This window comes from Manis pentadactyla, chromosome 6 (genome assembly GCF_030020395.1).
Source record: "Manis pentadactyla isolate mManPen7 chromosome 6, mManPen7.hap1, whole genome shotgun sequence".
NCBI lineage: Eukaryota > Metazoa > Chordata > Mammalia > Pholidota > Manidae > Manis > Manis pentadactyla.
The window spans coordinates 54,103,965-54,124,964 of NC_080024.1; the positions used below are offsets into that span (position 1 = coordinate 54,103,965).

General features: G+C 35.9%; 1 protein-coding gene across 6 annotated transcripts in view; it reads left to right on the forward strand.

The window, feature by feature from the left end:
* PDE1A (phosphodiesterase 1A) overlaps positions 1–21,000 on the forward strand; it is a 346,655-nt gene that overhangs the window by 145,769 nt on the left and 179,886 nt on the right. The window contains exon 1 of one of the 6 annotated variants that reach the window (XM_036879380.2): positions 16,864–16,960. The exons of the other annotated variants lie outside the window; for them this stretch is intronic. Coding sequence (XP_036735275.2) covers positions 16,947–16,960 — 14 coding nt within the window. The 5' untranslated portion in view covers positions 16,864–16,946. Of the gene's footprint in view, positions 1–16,863; positions 16,961–21,000 lie in introns of those variants that run through there. 6 annotated transcript variants of the gene reach the window in all.

A 21,000-nucleotide genomic window follows, 5' to 3' on the forward strand; every position in this document is an offset into this window, starting at 1 on the left:
GTATCTTGTGACTTGGCCTTTTTTATCTGGTTCCATCTGTAAGTAATACTCCTGTTTATTCCACTCATTTATTTTAAACCATATATTCCATTTATTCTAACAATAAGATAGCCATCTCTTATAATTAATTTACTTTCTATCTATACTTAACATTTCTTATGAATTTTACCTATGTCTCAGAAACCAAATGCTTGCTCAGTACCTATACTTAGTGTTTCTTGTGAGTTTCATTTTCTTGTTTTCTGCATAGCAAAATTGAATATTCTCAAATAATATGGCCAATATGCATTGCCGACTCATGGGAGGAAAGTAGGAGAGGTGAATAAAGTTGAAAAGCTGGATATTCTCATTTCAACTTCAAACTAAATAGCTATGATTTCTATTTTTACACTTTGCATATTCTATATGTACTCTTGTATGACAAAATTCTTCCAGTGATGCTAATAAAAGAATCTGAAAGCCAATGCTGCATGATGTTATTTACTTTTATTATTTAATATTTAGGTTTGATTAGTAATTCCATAATTATAGATGAAATTTTAAATGCATGATTGCAACATTGTTGGGGGTTGAAAAGAAAATTGCTTTAGGAATTGCAGATAATACATGAGTCTATTATTTCAAGCCTGTAAATAAATAGGATGAAATTTACCCCTGATGAAAATGCTAGCAGTGGAAATTTTCTGAATATGTTTAAAGTGAATGATAGCAAAATAAAAATATATTCATAGATGAAAAACTGTGGTTTAAATAAAGTTATCCCAAATCATAGTGATTATTTCATTTATCACACTATACATTCTTCCATGTTTCTAATAAGTATTACTTAAATGCCAGACACTGTCCAAAGAGCTAGTGATACAAAGATGAATAAGTCTCAGCTCCCATGCTCAGATAATTCATCCTGGCAGGGAAGAGAGAGAAGTAAAGTGTCAAAATCTCATGTGATAACTCTTTTAAGGGTTCTGCTTTGGAGGCACAGAGAAGGAGTGGGGTGTGGGGGCACTGTAAAGGAAAGCTTCATAGAGGAGTTGAAGATTGAGCAAGAATTAATGGAGTTGAGGAAATTATTGGGATGTGGGTAGGAGAAACACAGTGGTTGTAGACAGAAGAAATAGTATTATTGAGGGCATAAAAGGGAAAACAGATTCCTCATGCAGAATCATTAGGAAATGAAACATAGGCAAATCTAGTTATGAATGGCTTTTATGCTATGAAATGAAGATTAGAATTTATTTTGAAGTTGAAGAAAAGTGCTTGAAGAATTCTAAGTGAATGGCATGATCATGTGATCATGTTTGCAATTGGAAAGATAACATTGGAAGAAAGGAATGGAGAGGAATGAGATCAGATTGCCTAACAGTCTAATAGTTGATAACCATAAGCCAAATACAAAGGAAGATAGTGTAAGGAGTAAAGGAGAGTCTCAAGTTATGAGTAATGATGGGATCACATCTCCTAACTTCTAAATAGCCCAATAGTATTTCTCGCTCTTCATATCACCATATTGCCACTGTCACTGACCAAATATTGGCTAATATCATACACAGCCGTCAAGAAACTTTTGGCTTACACTCAGTTCTGGTAGTTGTGTGTTGACTTTTTAGTCATTTCACTTGAGAAATGTTTTCCCCAAGCTTAGCTCCCTGATATGAAATTTAAAACTGATGAAATTCATACTTACTTGTGAAATGCTATTTTTTATTAATCATTGTAATTAATATCACTGTTCCCTCTTATTAGGATATAAAACAAATTATTAGCAAATATAAAGTGATGTTTTCATGTTATATAGAGCATGTATTTTCCTAAGTAATTTATCTATTTTCATTTTTAAAAAAATTAAGGTGTCATTGATATACAATCTTATAAAGGTTTCACATGAGCAACATTGTGGTTTCAACATTCAGCCATATTATCAAGTCTCTCTCCACCACATCACAATCACTGTCCATCAGTGTAGTAAGATGCTGTAGTGTCATTGCTTGCTTTCTCCATGTTCCACTGCCTTCCCCGTGACCTACCTATATTGTGTATGCCAATTATAATGCCCCTTAATCCCCCTCTCCCTCCCTCCCAATCCACCCTGCCAACCCCCTCCCCTTTGGTAACAGCTGGTCCCTTCTTGGAGTCTGTGAGTCTGCTGCTGAAGTCTTTTCCTTCAGATTTGTTTGCTCCACAATGTTAGAAATTTTGTTGTTATGCTCCACAAATGAGGGAAATCATTTGGTATTTGTCTTTCTTCACCTGGCTTATTTCATTGAGCATAATACTCTCTATCTAATAATAATTTGTTAACATATAATTTTTCATAATATGCTCTAATATGTCCGTAGTGGTGTCCATAGTGCTTTTTCTTTTCTCATTTCTGATTCTGTTTATGTGTGTAGACTCTCTTTTTTTCTTGGTAAGTCTGGCTAGGGGCTTATCTGTGTTTATTTTCTCAAAGAATCAGCTCCTGGTTTCAATGATTCTTTCTATTGTTTTATTATTCTTAATTTTATTTATTTCTGCTCTGATTTTTATTATGTCTCTCCTTCTACTGACTTTGAGTTTCATTTGTTCTTTTTCTAGTTTCATTAATTGTGAGTTTAGACTGTTCATTTGGGGTTGTTTTTCTTTTTTGAGGTAAGCCTTTATTGCAATATACTTTGCTTTTAGAACTACCTTCACTGCCTCCTACAGGTTTTAGGGTTTTGAGTTTTTGTTTTCATTTGTCTCCATATATTGCTTGATCTCTGTTATTTGGTTATTGATCCATTGATTATTTAGGAGCATCTTGTTAAGCCTCTGTGTGTTTGTGGGCTTTTTGTTTTCTTTGCATAATTTATTTCTAGTTTCATACCTTTGTGATCTGAGAAGCTGGTTGACACAATTTCAACTTCCTTAATTTACTTAGGCTGTTTTTGTGGCCTAGTATGTGATCTATTCTGGAAAATGTTCCATGTACACTTTAGAAGAATGTGTATCCTGCTGCTTTTGGGTGGGGTGTCCTGTAGATGTCTGGTAAGTCCATCTGTTCTAACATGCTGTTCAGTGTCTCTGTCTCTTTACTTAGCTTCTGTCTGGTTGATCTGTCCTTTGGAGTGAGTGGTGTGTTGAAGTGTCCTAAAATGAATGCACTGCATTCTATTTTCCCTTTTAATTCTGTTAGTATTCGTTTCATATATGTAGGTGCTCCTGTGTTGGGTGCATAGATATTTATAATGGTTATATCCTCTTGTTGGACTGACCCCTTTATCATTATGTAAAGTCCTTTTTTTCTTTTGTTACTTTCTTTGTTTTGAAATCTACTTGTCTGATGTAAGTACTACTACTCTTGCTTTTTTCCCCCCTATTATTTGCATGACATATCTTCTTCCATCCCTTCACTTTTAATCTGTGTATGTCTTTGGGCTTGAAGTGAGTCTCTTGTAGAGAGCATATAGATGGGTCTTGTTACTTGCATTCAGGTCTTTGATCCATTTTGAGCTTACTTTTGTGTGTGGGGTTAGATAATAATCCAGTTTCATTCTCTTACATGTAGCTGTCCAGTTTTGCCAACACCAGCTGTTGAAGAGGCTGTCATTTCCCCATTCTATGTCCATGGCTCCTTTATTGTATATTAATTGACCATATGTGCTTGGGTTTATATCTGGGCTCTCTAGTCTATTCCATTGGTCTGTGTGTCTGTTCTTGTACCAGTACCAAATTGTTTTGATTACTGTGGCTTTGTAGTAGAGCTTTAAGTCAAGGAGCATAAATCCCCCTGCATTATTCTTCCTTCTCAGGATTGCTTTGGCTATTCTGGGTCTTTTGTGGTTCCATATGAATTTTAGAACTATTTGCTCTAGTCCATTGAAGAATGCTGTTCGCATTTTGATTGGAATTGCATTGAATTTGTAGATTGCTTTAGGCAGAATGGCCATTTTGATTCTTCCTATCCATGAGCACAGGATGTGTTTCCATTTATTGGTATCGTCTTTAATTTCTCTCATGAGTGTCTTGTAGTTTTCAGAGTATAGGTCTTTCACTTTCTTGGTTATGTTTATTCCTAGGTATCTTATTCTTTTTGAATGCAATTGTGAATGGAGTTGTTTTCCTGATTTCTCTTTCTGCTGGTTCATTGTTAGTGTATAGTCCCTGCTTCAAATTTAAATGATAATCTTGCCAGGTAGAGTAATTTTGGTTCAGGGCCCTTCTGTTTCATTGCATTAAAAATATCATACCATTCCTTTCTGGACTTTAAGGTTTCTGCTGAGAAATCTGCTGATAACCTGAAGGGTTTTCCCTCAAATATGATCTTTTTTCTCTCTCTGGCTGCTTTTAATTCTCTGTCCTTGTCCTGGATCTTTGCCATTTTAATTATTATATGTCTTGGTGTTATCTTCCTAGGGTCCGTTGTGTTGAGAGATCTCTGCACTTCCATGACCTGAAGACTATTTCCTTCCCCAGATTGGGGGATTTTTCATCAATTGTTTCCTCAAAGAGACTTTCTTTCTCTTTTACTCTCTTGTCTTCTTCTAGTATCCCCTAAAATGCAAGCATTGTTCCATTTGGATTGGTTGCTCAGTTCCCTTATTTGTCTTCATTTCTAGAGATCATTTTTTCTCTCTGTGCCTCAGCTTCTTTGTTTTTCTGTTCTCTAATTTCTCTTTCATCTACTGTCTCCTCTACCTCATCTAATCTACTTTTAAATCCCTCTATTGTATGTTTCAGTTCAGATACTGTACTTTTCAAAGTTTCTATCTCTTTCTTGAAATCCTCCCTGAGTTTTTGCATACTTTTCTATATCTCTGTGAGCATGTTTATGATTTTTGTTTTGAAACTTTATCAAGAAGATTATTGATTTCAGATTCACTTAGCCCTCTTTCTGGCATTTGAAATTTTTTGTACAAAATTTTTTGCCATTTCATTGTAGAGATTCCTATGGAATAATAACTAATAACTAATAATAATGATCATCTCCAGACTACCATGTAATGTGAGTTTGTGCTCCTGGAGCAGATCTTCATGTCTGGTGTTCAGCAGTCCTTGGGTTTCACTGTGTTGCTCTTCTTTTCTTTCCACTGCTTGTGGAGCTGGGGTTGGGGGAGGTTCAGGGTCCCACCAGACTGTGGCTTTGCTACTTTACCCTCCTCTGTGAGGTCTTTTCTTTTCCCCAGATGTAGGCATTCTGTTCTGCAATCTTCAGGTCAGTCGCCCTTACAGGACCAGCTACATTCGCTGTACTTTTGTGCTATGTGGTTTTGGGAGGAGGTTTCTGCCTCATTTCTCACATCGTCATCTTTTTTTGCACACCCTCTATGTTCATTCTTAAGCATAAAAAGTACTGACTTCTCCTCTACTCAATCTGCAACAATTATGATATGTGTATGTCATATAATTACTACAGATGCCTATCAAACTCTAAGCCTCTCACATCTTGTACCTGTAGCTTGTGGTAAACATCTTTTAGTGAGACCATTGCTTTATTAGTCTCTAGAGGCATTCGTTTCTACTCCCTCCTTGTAATGTTGTTGTTTTAAATGTCCATTGCAGTCTAACTCTGCCTACTCGGCATTGCATGCTGCAGCTAAGTAGATATGGAGAACCCAAATTTTGTTTGGCTTCATCTCTTCTTACTGTCCCTAGCCCACACTGGACTTTTACTCTTCCTTAAACACATAAAGCTTGCTACCTGCTTAGAGTCTTTGTATGTGTTGTTCCATCTGCCAGAAGCACACTTCTCCCCAGTAACCCATGGGGCTCACTCTATTTACCTCCCTCAAGTTAATGTACAAATGTCATCTTCTTAGTGAGGCTTTTCCTGACCATCCTACTTAAAGTTGCTGCCCTGGACCAATCTTCCTCCTCTGTTTGATTTTTTTCAGTAACACTTAGAGTTTTGTAATATATTGCATACTTCATTTATTTATTGTGTTTATTTTTTCTCTTCTCCCATTAGAATATAATGTCATGGAGGTAGGTATTTTTATTTTAGTTCCTTCCTTCTGTTCTATGTAGGGATATGTGTGCATGTATCTGTATGCTTATTAAATATCAACAACCACACTCTGTGTAGACAAATTTGAAAATATAAAGAGAGAAATATAAATTGAAATTTAAAGAAAAACATCTTTGTCATCTTTTTCTGGTTTTCCTGGGACATTCTCAGTTTTAGCACTGAAACTCCTGTGTCTCAGGAATCCTCTCAACCTCTAATTCTTGTGATTACCTCTCATTGTTCAATGTTTTCATCACCTGTTTTTATCTTGGTCTTGAGATGGCTATGCTACTGCTGACACCACTGTTTCAACCAATTCTTTATAAGATTACATATGTTTACCCCACACAAAGGCCTGGGGGTCTTTCTCTTTTAACTGATAAGTCTTTAAATTGTCAGTTATTTGGTCTTCTGTCTTGATTTGCAGAATGAATACATGTTCCTTACAGTAATACTTCTCATGTTATTATGAAGAAAGAATAAGACTAGCCTGCAGATCCTGCCACTAATCTACTCAAATGACCTCACCAGCATGGCTTCAGTTTTTTTCCTTCATAACATGAGCAGAGAACAGATGTTAAGCCACGTACTTTCCACCACTTACATTTTACGTTTCTAGTCTATGGTATGTCTTTTGACCTGCAGTTGAAACCGTTCCTTTCACTTGGGAGGATTACCCATGGCTACCCCTTCAACCAGAGAATTTGGCACCTGGAGAAGAGTAGGAGCCTTCTGGGACCATTGCAGTTCAGAATTTGAGTTGCCTTTGCCTGTCTGTGTTAAAGTCTTATCTGCCCTTTTCTAACTAAGATTTCCCTATGAAGAAAACAAGTGTGGTGTGACTTTTAAACATTTTGCTTCTAAAGCAGCTGTGTTTCCTGCTGAATTAGTTTTTTAAAGAAGCCAACTGTCTTTTTAAAAATTTGAAACAATTTTAATTTAATAATTTACCAATAGTTTCCTCATACAGTATACATATGTATGACTGGAATAATGTATGCATACACACACACATGAGGCTGAAATGTGTATGTGTGTATATAGATTAAAGGAAACTCAAAAGCTGTTATATTTTCCTTATTTCCCAAGTATTTAGGTTTATGCTACCCTTCCATGAATTTGAACAAAACCTAGATGACAAACAAGTAGTTTCATCTACATACAGTTCTCATGTTGGGATCAAAAATGTTTTGTGGAAAAAAGATGTTACCAAGAGCAAATGTCATCATTTGCAATTAAGTACTTCATATTCAAGTGATGCTTAGGTGTTTGGAAATCACTTCCTTGGCCTACTAATCTTCACAGTGACTCTGTTCAAATCAGATGGAGTTCAGATTTTTGCTTTACCATTCACTAAGTGTGGGTACGGGGGGGAATCAGGTCACCCCTCCAGTCCTGGTTTAGGCAGGTATACAATGGTGATTGGGGTATCTGCCTCACTCAGCCCAACCATTTTCCAAGTTGTAGGACTAAGTGAGTTAATATTAATTTACCTAGGAGAGTGCCAAATGCATCAGCCATTACTATTATTATTTATATTTGTAAATTGAGGATAGAGGAGGTTAAATTGTCCAATTAACAAAACTCTTAACTTGTGGAATCAGGACTTGTTTACTAGTCTAGGCCTCTTTCTTTGAGAACCATAGTAATATTTTGAAGTTTTTCAAGAACCCACTCAGCAAAAGATCAACTAAGTTCAGGGCTGCATTATGGCTTTATTGGGACATGGGAAGTTTTAATTTTATGAGACTCTTTCACCAAAAAAAAAAAAAAATTAAAATCCAGGTCAGATTCACTATGATGCATTACTATTATATTCACATTTTCTTCATATTGTAAAGGAAATTAAAATTAGAGCACTTCCATGGGTCTCTAAATATACATGGGTTCTGGGCATTGTGCCCACTGTGCCTAAAGGCTGAATCAACCTTAAGATAGAATATAACTGCTGCATACTGAGATAAACAATAACAACAACATATTTTCTAACCCTAGGTTTGTACTTAAGATTCAGAGAGTGTTCTAGTGAAGTCTTTCAGCTGCCCCACAGTGCCCCACCAAATGTACTATAGTTAGCATCTAAACCAAGTTAGAGAAAACCGGGACACCTGCCAGTCCTGTTGCCTCACTCTCTGTGAGTGATGGATGGGATTATACAAATTTAAAAGTTCATGATAAAGAAGTAAATATTGTAAACTTTGTAAAATACAACAGTTCTTCCACATCAGATAATGAAATTGAAGATAAATCATAAACAAATGTGTCCTAGGAAATGTTCTAGTAACTCATCATGTCCTCCCAAGAAATGGTATCTATGTTGAGTGTTCCCACATACTGTCCAAGTCAGTGTCTGGAGTAGATGTAGTCAAGGAGGAAAGGGAGCCCAGAGTCATGCATTTTAAATGTATACACTTTATATGCTAATCCCTTGTAGAAAAGGAAGGCTACATTGAAACTTCTGTAGCACTTTTTCATTTGGGTTCCATTTTGAAGACTCTATACAATTTAGATATTCAGGGCTTCAGTTGTATAAAATCACTGGACCATCTTCAAGAAACAAAGTTAAATAAACATGTCATTACTTGGCACTCTCAGGATAAGCCTGCCCTTCTTTGCTGCGTAATTTTTGGTGTGCGTGACCATCTGAGTTTCCTCAGACAGGAAGGTTTATGAATGCAGGGAGTAAAAGCTCATGGGAAAATGCCTTCTGTAACCTTTATCCTGCTACTTTTCTTGACTGCTGGGAGCTCTGTTTTCAGCAGCATAAAGTGACATGCAATCTCATACAGATTTTAACTACTCAATTATTATGCTGTCATGGGTGTCAAACAAACACACAAAAAATACTTGATTAAAATGACATCAACAATCTTTTTGATGCATAAAAATAAAGTTTCAAACATGTGCTTCAAATGAAATGTTTAGTAGAAATATAAACTTAAGCATCTGAATCCTTAGACCTAGAAACTTGATATTAAACTGAAAAAGTCATTTACATTAATCTTTGATGTGTCAACTGAAAGCTTGTAAATTTGTCATCTCTAAAAACAGTTTTATGTTGCAAAGTCACCCAGTAAAACCCTTCAAGGATAGAGGGATTTATTGCCATTATTTATTACAAGTTTTCACATGCTCATTTTTGTATTGCTTTTTTTTTAAAAAAAACCTCAATTAAATGAGTTAGTGTGCTCTGAAAGAGTGTACTTAAATTTTGCTTCAAATGGATCCTGGTTATCATCAGTTTCAAACTAAGGAAACAGAATTGTTTATGTAGGATTTAACTTAGATTTATTAAACTATTTAAGAATTTGTTTAGGAAGGCACTGTGCTACCTTTTCCCAAAGCCCACTCATGTGTGTTCAAACAATGTTACTTAATTTGCTCAAGAAATGTCCATAGCTACATACTAGGAACTGTAATAGGCACTGAAAAGTCAAAAACAGAAAGAAAGAAAAAGAAGGAACAACAGAGAAAGAGGAAGGAAGGAAAGGAGAGAACAGAATAAAAGAACAAAAGGAAGCCTCGTGAATTGGTTAATAGCAAGGGTTATGGAGTCAGATACTCCTCCAACCAGAAGAAACAAAGCCTTGAGGAAATTAACTTCTCTCTGCCTTAGTTTGCTCACCTTTATCGTTGGGGTGATAATAGTCCAACCTCCTAGGGTTGTGTGAGAATCAAATGGGTTTATGCATGTTAAGTGCTTAGAATCATGCCTCGCGCTTAGGAAGCCCTCAACAAATGTTAGCTATTAAGTGAATATTCCTGCTATATCCTGCTATATCCCAGGAAACTCATAGTTTATTAGGAAAACAGAAAAATATAGATGGAGATATACTACAGTACAGTGCAATAAATAGTATGACATGTATGTGAGCAAAGTGCTAGAGGAGGCACAGAAGAAAAAATATAATGGTGCTTGGGAAGTGGAATTGGTAAGGGATGAAAAACATCACTGCAGGATAATGCAAAGGAGACTAGTTTAATTCTGATTAGGTGAGTCAGGACAAACTTTAAAGAGAAAGTTACCTGGAAGCATATTACGATTTTAGAAAACTTACACGTGAAAGAGCAGGAGCAGAGGACTGGCAGTATGAAAATATAACAGATCTAAGAAATGATGATTAGTTAAGGTGTCCTCGAGGGAGGGAATGGCTGAGTTGAGGGAGATGAATCTGGAAAGGAAGGTTAGGATCAGGCTGTCCATAGCTTCCCATGCACCAATGAGCACCAGGAAGCCATTAAAAGATTAACATGAAAAAGTGACATAATTGGATCTATCTTTGAAAAGATAAATCTGAGTGTGGAATAGTGGAGTCATGCATACCCAAAATGCAGAGCTGGGAAATTCAAACAATTGTGAGGAAAAATGCAGGTAGCTAAGAAATGGTTGAGAAGCAACCAACAATTGCCCATCTATTAGAAGAAAGAACTGCAATATTGCTCATCTCAAAGAAAGGTGAGCCCACTGTCTATCCACCTCCATCTTTCATCTAGAGTTCTAGAGCCTCAGGCATCATCGGGGCTAAATACCACATTGGAACAAACTGCTTGGTATTCATGATCTACTAATTCATGTAGACATTTCATGATCTACTAATAATACTCAATTTAGTTTTTTGAGGCACTTGCTTAACTCAATGCAGCTGTCTTTGAAATGCATAATGGAACAATTGGAATTAAAATCATATCTGGAACCTAAGTGACTTAGATAAAAAAGCTGTAAAGCTACTTTATTTCAGATTTCATCAGAGCAATTTAATAACTAAAATACAAAATGGACACTAATAATGTTTTCTTATTCTTAGGGATTAATTATTGCTTATACTTTGAATAAAGCATTACTATAAGGCTCTGTTGAAAGAAGTAATCTCTGTGGTCTAAGTATTTATCATATCTTCAAATGCCAAGTGTTTTAAAAAGCTCTACATGCAGAAACATGTTAAAGACTCCTACAACTTTGGAGAAACTGTCTTGAATGGTTATTGGGTCTTCTGTATGAATTTGAAAGTAATATTATTTAGCACTTTTGTCTTTGTAATTTGAATTATCTCAATTTCAGGAAACACTAAGAGGTATTTTGTACAAACATTCAAATTTCTCATAAGTCTTTTCACCAGGTTGTTATTAATGTTAATTATGCCATGATTTGATATTCATCTAGTGATATTATTTAAATCATGACCTAATAACCACAGAAATAAACTTTCTGCAACTCTCAAGTCTTGTTGGCAGTGTAATCCACTATAGTTTAGTGTAGATTGAATTCCTATTCTAAAGAAAGGCCAATTAATTTGTGATAATGCATGTAATATTATCCTTTAAGCATTTTCCATATATACTTTAAGATGACTTTTTTGGGGGTGGAAATTTTTTCCTCTACCCTTCAGGGTTCTTCTTGCTGGCTAAGAATCTAATGGACTTGAGACAGATTAACAGGAGAAAAACAGATTTAATTTCATGTGTACAGGACCCCCACATTCATGAGAGGTTTAGAGACTGAAAGGTAAAATGAGGTAGATATGCCATCTTGGGATAAGAAATGGGGTAGGGGCCTGGGGCTTCAGAGGGGAGAAGGGTGATTCACCAGGCAGTAGGAAAAGCAGATGTCTGGAAATCAGATGTTTGCTTTCTTGGAGATGGGTCACTAGGATAATACTTATCTTTGGTTATAACCTTTATTTTAGGAAAGACCCCAATTTAGATTTTCCTAGGTAGTTAAGGGAGGGAAAAACCTTTTCTTGATCCCACAGAGTCTTTATTGCCTTCAGTTCAAGATAGTCCACATGATAAAGAGACCAAATAATTGTGCTACTAAATAATTCTCTAGTTAAAATTTTCTATTCCTGGAATTTCAACAATTTTGTCAAATATCTTTGCATTTTTGTATGATTCAATTGTTTCAAAATATCAACATTTAGCAGGGTAGTTTAAAAGTTCTTGTTACAATCAAACTGACCCTCAGTTGTTTTCAAATTATGCAACTCTTGCATGTTAGATATTATCCAACTCAAGTTTCCTGTCCTGGAATATGAAGAACTCTTATAAAATTTTTGGTAAACTTAGTTTCTCTCCAAATCCCTATAACTTAGATGCAACTTAAGAATATTGCAAACATTTTAAAGGAGAGAGTCCTTTGAAATCAAAAGCCTAACATTTCATTAAATGTCTTCTCAATTAGAATTATTCACTTTGAATATTACATTGAAGAAACTACACTGAAATCATGAGTTGTCATGGAAACAGCATTGCTGCCAAAACTCTACCTTAATTAAAACCCTTAAAAAGTTACCATCAAATTGTTTTTTAAGAAATAAATCCCTTAGGCAATTTGAATTTGATAGGAATGATTTTAGTATTAATGGATACATGTAAAATTCAGATGAGGATGATAAATGCTTATAATAAAAGCTACATAAGATATGTAGACATAAAATCCAGTTGTTCAGAAATGATTGAAATACTCTTTTGAATGTTTGTTAGTGTTACAATCTTATTTTCAAAGCTAGATGTAGTTTATAAGAACAAGAAAAATTAGAATAAAATTTACTTTTTGAAATGATAATCCTGTTGGCCTAAAGTTTTGCAATGTATTTATATATACTTAAACTTATCATCTCCCCTATATTACAAGTACCAAGATAAATTTAGAAATTAACTTTTAACTGTTGATGGGGAAATGTTGCTGTCTTAAAGATAGGAAAATCCATACTTATTTTAGTGTAATTCAGCTATTGCTATAACTGGCAATAGAGTATTCACATATATATTTCATTTGCATTTAATGATGTTTCTTGTGTGTATGAGAAAGATTGGCTAATATTAAATATTCATGTGAGTTAAAACAAGGCTTTTACTTATTCGTTTTATTCTCCAGATTTGGTTTGCATATTTATTTACCAAGTACATTAACAAGTTAGTAAACTATTTTTTATTTATCCATCAGAAAGGCAAGATTAGAACATACATATTCAGATATAGAACAATCAGTAAGTGAGCCTATGTTTGCATTCCATAGTATATTTGGTTTTCATAATATACATTTCACACCAAAAAGTTCTGAATTTAGAAAATGCAATTAGGCTGCTACCATTGATAAATGCTGACAGTTTAAATAATTAACTGATTAGTTTTTAGAAAACAAGTTAAATAGAAGCATAATTGAACTCAATGTGCCTGAGTTACTAGGGCCATTAGCAAGCATTTGTTTTTTAGCTTCCAAGTGTAAAATACATGTGACTTTCCCATATGTAGTTGAGATAATAGTTGTCAAGGTACATCTTTGCCTATCCAGATGTTCATACTTAACTATCACGACTTTATTTTTATCTCTTTGGATCTCTTGGGCCCAGGTCAGATGAAATGTGCTCTCCAAGTGCTGAATTTTTATTTATGTATGCCTCACACATTTGAGATACACTAGGTTAAATTGTTAGTTTTTAAAGATGGTTTTAAAGTTCTTACTTTAGAAGCAGATTGGCTTCTAAATGGTTTCCTTGACTCAGATGAAATATATTCACTGCTCAACCAAATACAGCAGCTGTGTTTTGTTTACAAAATCTTATCTAAAATAAGTGCGCTCTGCCATATAGCAAGTCAACTCTGGTAGGCAACCCTTTCAGTCCAGCTGTCAATTGGGCAGAACACCCACACAATTAAAAGGAAAATTAACCATGTTTAAATAGTATGAACATTACAGTGAGTTGAATATCTTTATATTGTTGTCTATGAAATAGTTTCTTTCCTTTTTTCCTTAGTTTATTTCCTTTTTTATGTTTTCCTTGGAGATGAAATGTAAAGTTAGTGTATTTCAATATCCCATTTTAATTGTTCCAGTATTTTATGTTTAACCCTTTTTGTCTTAGATTATATTTGACCCTACTTACAAGCTAATAATTTAGCTTGTTACTGTCTCATAGATGTTGGCAGAAGACATATGACTCCTGGGTCAGAAGCAAAAAGCTTTTTTCCTCAGAGCCTTGCAAGCATGTGCTTCGGCTACCCTTGCCCCCACATGCTACAGGGACAACACAGCACAGACTCACACAGACACTGCCACATAGGGACTTTGCATCACAGCTGAGGGACACTGAGCTGGGGGAACCCACCTTTTTATAGCAAACAGAAGGCAGGTCTGCTGTTTGACCTGAAGAGGGACATTGCCTCACTCTCAAGGCTACTTACTGCAGGCATTACCTGAGAAATGGCCTGGGTAAAAAGCAGTTCTGGCCCTGTAACCTGGGTAGGCCCAGCACAACATGTAGGATTGCTAGAGATGCGTGGAGGGCCCTCTAACATAACACCTTTATATGTAGATATTGTATGTGTTTTGACATGTGTAACCTTATTTTAGGTAGGTATGTAAGTGCATTTCTTATATTTTTGGGCATGTGAGTGAATGTATATGATAAATTATGTATTTACCAGTTCACTTTCTTAATCCAGAATATTTTCTACGTTAGCATCAAGAAAATTATTAACATTATGTAATTATGTGCCAGATTCAGAACCTTAAAAAATAAACTTGTAGAGTCCAATAAAGTTTATATGCACACAACAGAACAGGGATGAGAGGATCTTATCTTTGATTTTACATTCATGTTATATTTACTGTTTCCTTTACTTTATTATACTCTAAACTGATATTGGTTTTCCCTCCACTTGACAAATCAGGTCCTAAAATATCTTTCAAATTGGTCAATCACCCAACAACTTTCTTTATTCTTTTAGAAATTGGATTTAATCAGTTTCAGACATTGTGCAAAAAGTAAAAGTTTAGAAACAATCCCTAACTATGCCCATTGTTAATGTATTAGTAGATTTAAGCACTTATTTGCATTTACAGCTATTGAAAAAATTGGAAATTTTGATGACGACTGTAAGAAACAGCAGGTTAAATTATAGAGATAGTGAGGTAAAGGGCAAAATTTTCTGTAGTATTTATGCAGTCCTAGATGTCAGTGTTTAATGAAATCATTTCTAGAATCTCTAGAAAAGTCTGCTTTTCTCAAATGCTTTTCCTTCCCCTTAAATTATCCCAAGAACATGTTCTGTTGCTCAGTGTGTTTTCTATTAATATTGCTGAAACAAGGAAAAGCAAAATGGCCATCCTTCACTATATATAAGCCAGTGTGAATATGTCACAATTCATAAAAATAAAAAAGGCTATACAAGTTACAGAGTTATAACAACCAGAGTCATTTCTTGGGATAAGGAAAGTTAGACTTCAGAATGTTACAGGGCAAGGAGTAAAGACAGAAAGGTGGGCCAGCAGGCGAAGGTGATACTGGTGGTAGTGGGGGTGGAGTCAGCACCATCCTTACAGCTGCCTGCTGGGGGCCTCTAACCCTGGTCCCTGCTCTAGCTCACATCCGGCCATGTTCACCTCACAGCCCAAGCTGCGTCCAGAGAAAACTGGACGTGTCCTCTTAGAGTCTGTGAATGCCTCTCTTGAACGCACTTGAGAAACCTGGAATACAAACATTCATGCCTCTGGGTCCTGCATTCACTTCTTCCCCAAATCTGTCTTTCTGAGGGTGGATTGTTCTGTTGGAGATAATAACCACCATTTACTTTCTCTGTCAGGGTCTGTTTTCCTTTACATATATTTACTTAAATTGATACTCGTATGATCTTGGAACTTCACCCTCAAGCAGGGGCAGATTTCAGGGAAATGTCTCAAAACTCTGGGGCTGTAGTTAACGTCGGTATGTCTGACCTCACCTGCTCCAGTCATCACGCGCTCTGAAACGTAACGCTGCGAGTGGCTCAGCTGAGAACCCACCGATCTTTCAGGTATTCTCTTGGATGAATCTCTGAGCTGTGGAACTTTAATTCACAAATGTGTATTGTGTGTTTTCTCTCTAAGGACACACAAAGGACTTACAAGAGCTCCGAAACTTTTCTGCTCCTTCTCACCTTAGCCGACCTCCTTGAATTTGACCCCTTGCTTGCTGCTTTTGCTATTTTTCTGCTCCCTTTTCAGAGATGTTCCTGTCCTGGTCTCTTTTTGGCCAAGCCATGGTACTTTTTCTTTTCACTGTCATTCACTTCTCTTGGGATATTGTCTCTTACAACATCTTTTTCACCTCAAAGATGCTTTTGTCTGATTTGAGTATTTCAAATATAATTGCAAATATTGCTCAAAATATAAGACATAAGGGATTTGCCACAAGAATTTTCTATTTTAGGAGCCCCCATATGGCCATTTTTGTATGTATCTAGGAATTGCTTCATGGTATGTGATATGTGTGTGTGTGTCTTCTGTGCCCAGGACTCAGAAGGGCCTCACATTTGATTTAAAACCATGCTGTTGCCATTTTAGAGCCTTACAAAATGTATTCTTCAATTCCTATTTTGTAAATGCAGCTCCATGGGACAATGGCACCTGTGCCAGGTGTTTGGAAGCTATGTGCCATTCATGGTCACATCTAGCACAACCCTCCTGGTCACCACTCTTCCATTCCCTGGGACCCAGCAGGTCCTGCCTGGCCTTCCTTTTCCCTTTCCCTTCCCTGCTCCGTGATATTGCTGCTTCCGGAGAGTGAAGAGAGACAACCCAGAGATGTTCACTGAATGGGGGTAGAAGGAAAAGGAGACACAAATTCAGCTGACTCCTTCAACAGTGGAAGAGATCTGGGGAGGGTTGTTGGAGTGAGGAGGATTGGGGCCTGGGGCTGGGGAAATCTTGGAGCAGGATGTGGTACCGACTATCCCTGCCATAGGCTAGGGCCAAAACAGTCCATTTTTAAAGACCCTTGGGGATCACCTGTTCACTGTAGGTTGGGGCAATGGGTTTGTAGAAAGGGGAGATGCCTTTTTCAATTTCCCCAGAGCTTGCCCATGTGTCACTCCAGCACCTGTCGAAGCATGAACCTGGAATTCATCAGACCTAAGTGCACCTGATCTATTTTCAGGGTGGACTCCTGGTTGCTTGTGAAGGCCTGCACACAAGTATGAGAATCCTGTGCTCCAGTGATTGGCAATGAATTGGATGAGGTGACGTTCTAGGAGATGCCCTATGGAGTATAGTTCAGGAATTAGAACTGTCCTTGGGGAGGTTAAAGCAATGTGTTTCATAATTAAATACAAATGGATGTATAAGAGGAATGTACTCTTATTAATTGAGTCTGGTTATTTTTTTCATCTCTTTTTTCTTTGTGTCAATAATGACTTATGACAATCAATTGGTGGCAGTTCTGAAACACCTTTAAACAGATTCCTCATAGGAGTAGTGAAAACTTTGCATAAACTTTGGTAAATTGGAGAGGACCAGCCAAATGCCATTTCCTACAAAATGTAATAGTTGTAGAATATTTAAAATAAGTGATATTCTCTGCATTCCTATCTTTTGTCAAAGAATTGATAGAGGATGGAAAATAATAGAAAAATAAATGTCCAATGATAGAACATTTAGCTCATTTATTATTATCTGTCTCTTTCATATTAGCAAATTTCTATACAGTTTCTCTTCTAATAGTCTCTTTAGACTAATTCAGCTTCTTTTCTGTTACATGCTAATTTCCTTAAAACCAAATCTGATATTAATTTCTATACTTAAAAGCTTCAGTTGACTCCCTATTACCTATTGAATAAGAAACAGTTTACTTAAACTGGTCTGCAGTACCCTTCACAATTTTCTAGTAACCTGGGCCCACACAGTGCCTCTCACTTTGCCTTCTGCCATTTCTCTCCATCTTTCTTCAGCTCTTTAGTGTGGTTTCAGGATTATGTCATGACCTCTTATAGGCCTGCTGCTGTACTTTGCCTAGGACTCTATGTCCCTTTGTCTTCTATGCTCATCCAGAGTTAATTATTTCCCCTTAGTTATCTTACGGAATTGTGTTTATACCTCTGTAATAGTTCTTAGCTCAAAATATTACATTTCTGATTGCAAGTCACTAAACTATGAAAAAGCAGAGTGAATTCATCCCCATATTCCAAGGACTTAGGTAAGTGCCTGGCTCATAGTTGGTGCTCAACTATGTTGCTTAAATAAATGATTATTTTGAAATATGAAACCAGCTGGAACCTGACGAACTAAAACTATCAAAGAGAATTTCTACTTTGATTGTAAGAAAAATACTTTTTAGTCCTCCTACAAAGTTTCAGTTATGAAGATGAATAAATTCTAGAGATCTACTGTAAAGATTAGTGTCTGTATTGTATACTTAAAATTTTAAGAGGGTAGATCTTATGTGAAGTATTCTTATCACAAAACAATTAATAAATAAAGAGGGAGGGAGGAAACTTTTGGAAGTGAAGGATGTGTTTGTGGCATAGATGGTGGTGATGGTTTTATAGAAGCATTCTTATCTCCAAACTCATCACATGTGTACAGTAAACATGTACAACTTTTTGTATGTCAATCATACCTCTGTAAAATGGTTACAATTTTTTTTGTATTAATGCTAGTTTGAGCATTCTCAGTTTTTAGATAGTTGAGGCACTATTGGGATGAAGCAATTAACTCTTTAAATTCCAGTCTTTTATTATATGACCACAGCATGACAGAATAGTATCCTACTGCTACCCTCCAGAGACTTTAAATATCTTTCCTTTTAAATGTATGTGTGTGTGTGTATTTTAATTTTCAGATCAAGTAGCATGTCTAGTCATCGGTGGCTTTAGAAAGGAATGCAATTTGACACATCTTAATCTTCCTAATGAGAAGACTGATAGTTGTTAGAAATTTCAAGCACCTTTCAATGTCATAAACACTACTAAAAATTCCACCAATGTCGTCTATGACCAAGAAAAACAAAAAGCATGACAGAAAATCTAAACATAAATGCCTGTCACTGAAAAGCTTTTCCATTCAATTTGTTGTTGTAGTCAAGATCCCAAGGATTTAATGGCCATATTACTTTACTGACCTGTACTGGCTCAGTTGGAGGTCAGCATGTGATTTTGGCAAAGAGAAATGGAAAGTGTGTCTTTTTCAGATAGATTCTATGTTTATCCTGTTGACTTATGACATTAAAAATATATATAATTATTCACCCACAGAGGCTTCCCTTTTCCTCAGTGAGCTCCATTTTGTAATCCAGACGTCAGTATATTGAAATACCACTCCTGGCACCCACAACAAAGAGCTTTTTGACTAAATAAACTTAGCAGTCAAAGATCTGGTCTGTACACTCTCTTGGGGCATTTTCAATTCTCCTGAGACTAAAATCACCATAGCAATGACATTTTATTCTACCTACCTCCCTATTAGAGATACCTATTAATATACCATTTATCAGATTAGTTATTTTAGTTATTTTGGTGCTATAATAACACTTTTTACAGGAATTCAAACTGACCCACCTCCTTCGCAAACCCTTTTCTGTCTTGAATTCTTTCCTTTATTCACAGATAAAACCAGTGGGCTCAATCTGGTTTAGCTGGGAAAAGTAGAGAATAATATGAACTCAAAATTTAAAATAAGGTTCAATAACCCTCCCAGGTGTGAAGTAGCCTGAAGCTCTGGCACAGGGTAAGATTCTGAGATCCAGGGTTACAACCAAGAGTGTAAGTAGATACAGGTCTATGGTGAACAAGGACTACTTTTTAGATTAGAGAAATGGAATGGAGTGAAATGGATGGCAGAATGTGGAGTCCTGAGAGTTGGTTGGATAGATATGATCTATGTATCTCTGTAAAATGTGCTGAAGAGAGGAAAAGGAACTGAACATGAGTGAAGAATGAGGAGAAATTCCCAGAGCCATGTGAGAACTGAGGAGACCTTTTCTGGGGAATCTGTGGCATGACTCTGAAGGCGGTCTGAGCTAATTCATATAGGTGCTGTATGCCCCCCAAAACCAGAGACAACAGAATACTGAAGTATTTCTGTACATGTTCATTGGCCTCATTCACCTTTCCTAGATCCTCCTTTCCTCTTGACTCTGATCATTTTCCCTGTTCACTATAAGTATCTAAAAATCCTTCTGAGTTCCCGAAGATTCCTATTAACAAACACACAGAATAGAGAATGATCTCTTCTTGCTTTTTGTTTCTTTTTCTTCACTCATATTGTCTTATTCAAGGCAATGAATATAAAGCCAGTCTTTGATTTAACAGGTACATTATTTTTCTTAAATATTTGAATTTACAGCTAAATAGTAGATCCTAAATAAATAACAAACATACTAGTTGGCTTTACATCAGCAAAGCATGAGGTAGTTCGATTTCAGTAATGTCTTCAAATCTCCAGGAGTAATAAGCAACCTGAAGGCATCATTTCATTTGTGGCTGGTATGGAAGTTTTTTCTCCAGAAAAATACCTGTTTCTTCCTTCAAATAGGATCATATGCCACCATAACTCTATGCCCTTTCTTATGCTTTTTCTCTCATCTTTTATAAACATCTTTCAATTTTCAGTTTTCATATTTCTCCTTCATGGAGCTCTTTCTGATCCATTCTGTTAAAATCAATGCTTTCCACTTTGTACTCCCGTTGTGCTTTGTTTATATCTCTTTCTTAATTGCTTTGCATTATAATTATTTATTTATATGCATGTCTGTCTTTCCCACCAGATGGTAATCTCTTTGAGAAAGAAGAACATGCCCTATTCATTCTATTGCAAAGTATCTACCTTATGACACCTACTTTAAATTAGGCACTTAATATGTATTGGAGAAAGTTTCACTACATTATGGGTAAAAAGCAGTTTTTCAAGGGCCAAATTCATGTTACAGTTAACAAAGTTTTCAATCCATGATTCTGTCAGAGGCAAAGGAAGTAATAAGTTATTCATGGAGATAATGAAGGAAATATAATTTTAGCAAAATGAAATGGATATCCATGTGCATTAATATTGAAACAATATATGAGTTATAAAGAGGCATAGCACAAATTAGCTATTAGACTGCAGATTCTAAAGGTTTTAGTCTTAATTTCTAAGTTTACAATTATAAATTAGATTAATAGTTGAAGTGAGACAAATTGCTTACTATGTAGCAGCATCTGCATATACTCTCTTCTCGGGTTATTATTAACGAGATGGAGCCAATTATTTATCAAAGGGATATCTGGAGCTGTAAACAAAATTAAAG